The sequence below is a fragment of the Castor canadensis genome, chromosome 11 (genome assembly GCF_047511655.1).
Source record: "Castor canadensis chromosome 11, mCasCan1.hap1v2, whole genome shotgun sequence".
Taxonomy (NCBI): Eukaryota; Metazoa; Chordata; class Mammalia; order Rodentia; family Castoridae; genus Castor; species Castor canadensis.
In genome coordinates, this window is record NC_133396.1 from 72,791,668 (window position 1) to 72,794,087 (window position 2,420).

General features: G+C 38.4%; 1 protein-coding gene across 1 annotated transcript; it reads right to left on the minus strand.

Moving 5' to 3' along the window:
- Positions 1 to 408: 408 nt before the first annotated feature.
- On the minus strand, positions 409 to 1,654 carry LOC109702238 (transcription termination factor 2, mitochondrial-like). Its single transcript, XM_020187644.2, is given in 2 exon segments — positions 409 to 1,109; positions 1,112 to 1,654. Coding segments are annotated over 2 exon segments (1,155 nt in total). The 5' UTR covers positions 1,614 to 1,654; the 3' UTR covers positions 409 to 456.
- Positions 1,655 to 2,420: the final 766 nt, after the last annotated feature.

A 2,420-nucleotide genomic window follows, 5' to 3' on the forward strand; every position in this document is an offset into this window, starting at 1 on the left:
AAAAATTCAAGTTTTTTAAGGATTAGGCAAAGAACTGAATATGTATTGCATTAGAAAAATCTTACTTATTGGCATATAAAATATAGACAGCAGTTTGGTATGAAAATACACATTTGCAAAGAATTCCTTACAAGTACATCGTTATAAATGTAAATATGGAGAGATAACATTTCATAGTGAAATTAAGTCTTTGTTCATTTACATTTTATTATCTATATTAAGGGGAACTGTGTATTTTTTAATTGAATTTCATTCTCAAAGAACTGGTAGTGGCAGGATTCATATATTTTATTTTATTTATTTATTTTTTAAATAAACAAAATTTATATTTTAAAATACAACAAATGAGTCAGATCATTTGTTAAGAGGTAAGTTAAACACAACGCAGAAGCTACTTTAAATCTTTACGAAATCAGTTTTACTCTACCTGCTAGAAAAGAGACATGGGTCAATATGTCACTCTTTAACATTTAATGGTTCCACAGGGTTAAATAATGGCCTTCCTTTTGTGGCTTGCATTTTGCCAAAGTTAGCCTCAAAATCCTTTTTTGTTCCAGACAGACTTGCCAGTTGTCCATCCTTTATTCTATAGCCCAAGGAATTCAATTTCCTTATCCTGTACTGAACTATCTGTGGTGTTAATTCCAGAACCATTGGTGCCTCTTTTATCTGAGCTATGGAAATTCCTTCTTTCAATAGTCCCGGAATCTGCTCTTCTAAAACTGCAACAGAATAATATAAAAGCACAGGACAGATCACAACTAATTGCTTCAGGTCATCAGCTGTGCATTCCAAAACAGCCTTAGAAAACAAAACACTGTCCTGTATACTTCTGGGGCAAAGCTGAAAAAGAAATCCTTTGAGTTTGGACAGAAGTTGAAGAACTTCAAAGTTTGTGAAACCTTGCTCCTGGAGACATTCTAGTATTTCCTTTATAACTGCAGGAGATTTCAACAAAATAAATGGATTTTGGCTTAATAATTTGAGTAGCCAAACTTTCATGTTGGCCTCAGAGCCACCTAAATTTAGGTAGCTCTCTTGGAGAATTCTTATCATTTGCTTATTAGTCTCAACAGGATTATGAAAAATACTAGGTGCAGTTGTCAAAATCTGCTAATGACCACATTCTTTAGTCCCAGCTCTTGAAAGAAACGAATGTTGAGCTTCCGGTTTTCCTTGTCCTTAACATTGAAGAAACAATCTGGAAACTGCCTTATTAACCTGATTAACTCTTCCTCATTTTTGCAGACCAACTGCCAGAGTTTTCTTTCCTGGTCAACAGCAGCTGGGCTACAGACAATTGCTTCCGGACAGCGTTCCAAAATACTGGCTATCACTGTCTGGTCAGCACCTAGTTGTTGTAAAATGTTTGAAATTTCTTCAACATAGGTCTCAGCCTCCAGCAGTACCCATCCTTTTAATCTACGGATTTTCCTGATGTCCACTGAAAGTTTATCGAGCTTTTCCACCGTTTCTTTGTTTTCACAACTTGACTGTCTATTGGTTGTGCAGGTGAAGCTAGCTAAGAAAGGTTTGTATTTTGTAGTTGGTTGCATCCTTCTGAAAGAACACAGCCTGCAGGGCTGGGGTCTCATCAGCAGCTTCCACCACATCTTGTGGTCTCCTGACTAATTCCCACGGTCTTCGGACTCAGGATGCACTCATCACAGTTTTAGGAAACAGAGGAAGTCAGAATGAGTGCCTGGTCCTGACTCTAACTTCTGAGTGATCCTGGGAAGTTGGTTAGCCTCAGCCTCCATGACACAGAAGCGATTCCAAGGGTGCCTCACAGGAAGCGCTCAATGGGTACTGAAAGCAGGGGTCTGTCAGTGTTCGCTCGCAGCGATCCCTGGCTCATCCTGGCTTCCTCTCTCCCCAGCACGTCTACCCGAGATGTGTGGTCTCCTCAGGACCTCTGGCCGGGTTCCCACAAAGCAACCTTTTCCACCGCCAACCAGACTACTTTCAGGATTCATATATTTTAGAAAGTGAGTTTTGTGACCATATTTCAAGGATGTGAAGGACAACTTTTGTGATTTACCAGATTTATGGAAGAACAGGAAACACAAGTTGACCTCTAGGTGGCCTTTTTACCTTTGATGGAACAATTGTACACCTACCCTAACAGCATCAAATTTAAGACCTGTTCAAAGAAAATTTGAATAATTTTTGTACCATTTCTGTTTCATATAAACAGAAACCATGAAGAAGAGTGAATATCTCCATCCTTTATGACAGGACTATATACTTTAAAAATGTTACTGTCCTTTCTTCAATAAGACATCAACATACCAAAACTAGTATCCAATGCCCTTTGTCAACACTTTCAATGGATCAGCAGTAAGGAGACCAGAACACAGTTCTAGTGTCTGCTAAATTCATTCTGCCTCATTACTGTAACTGCTTGTGATGACTTTTCA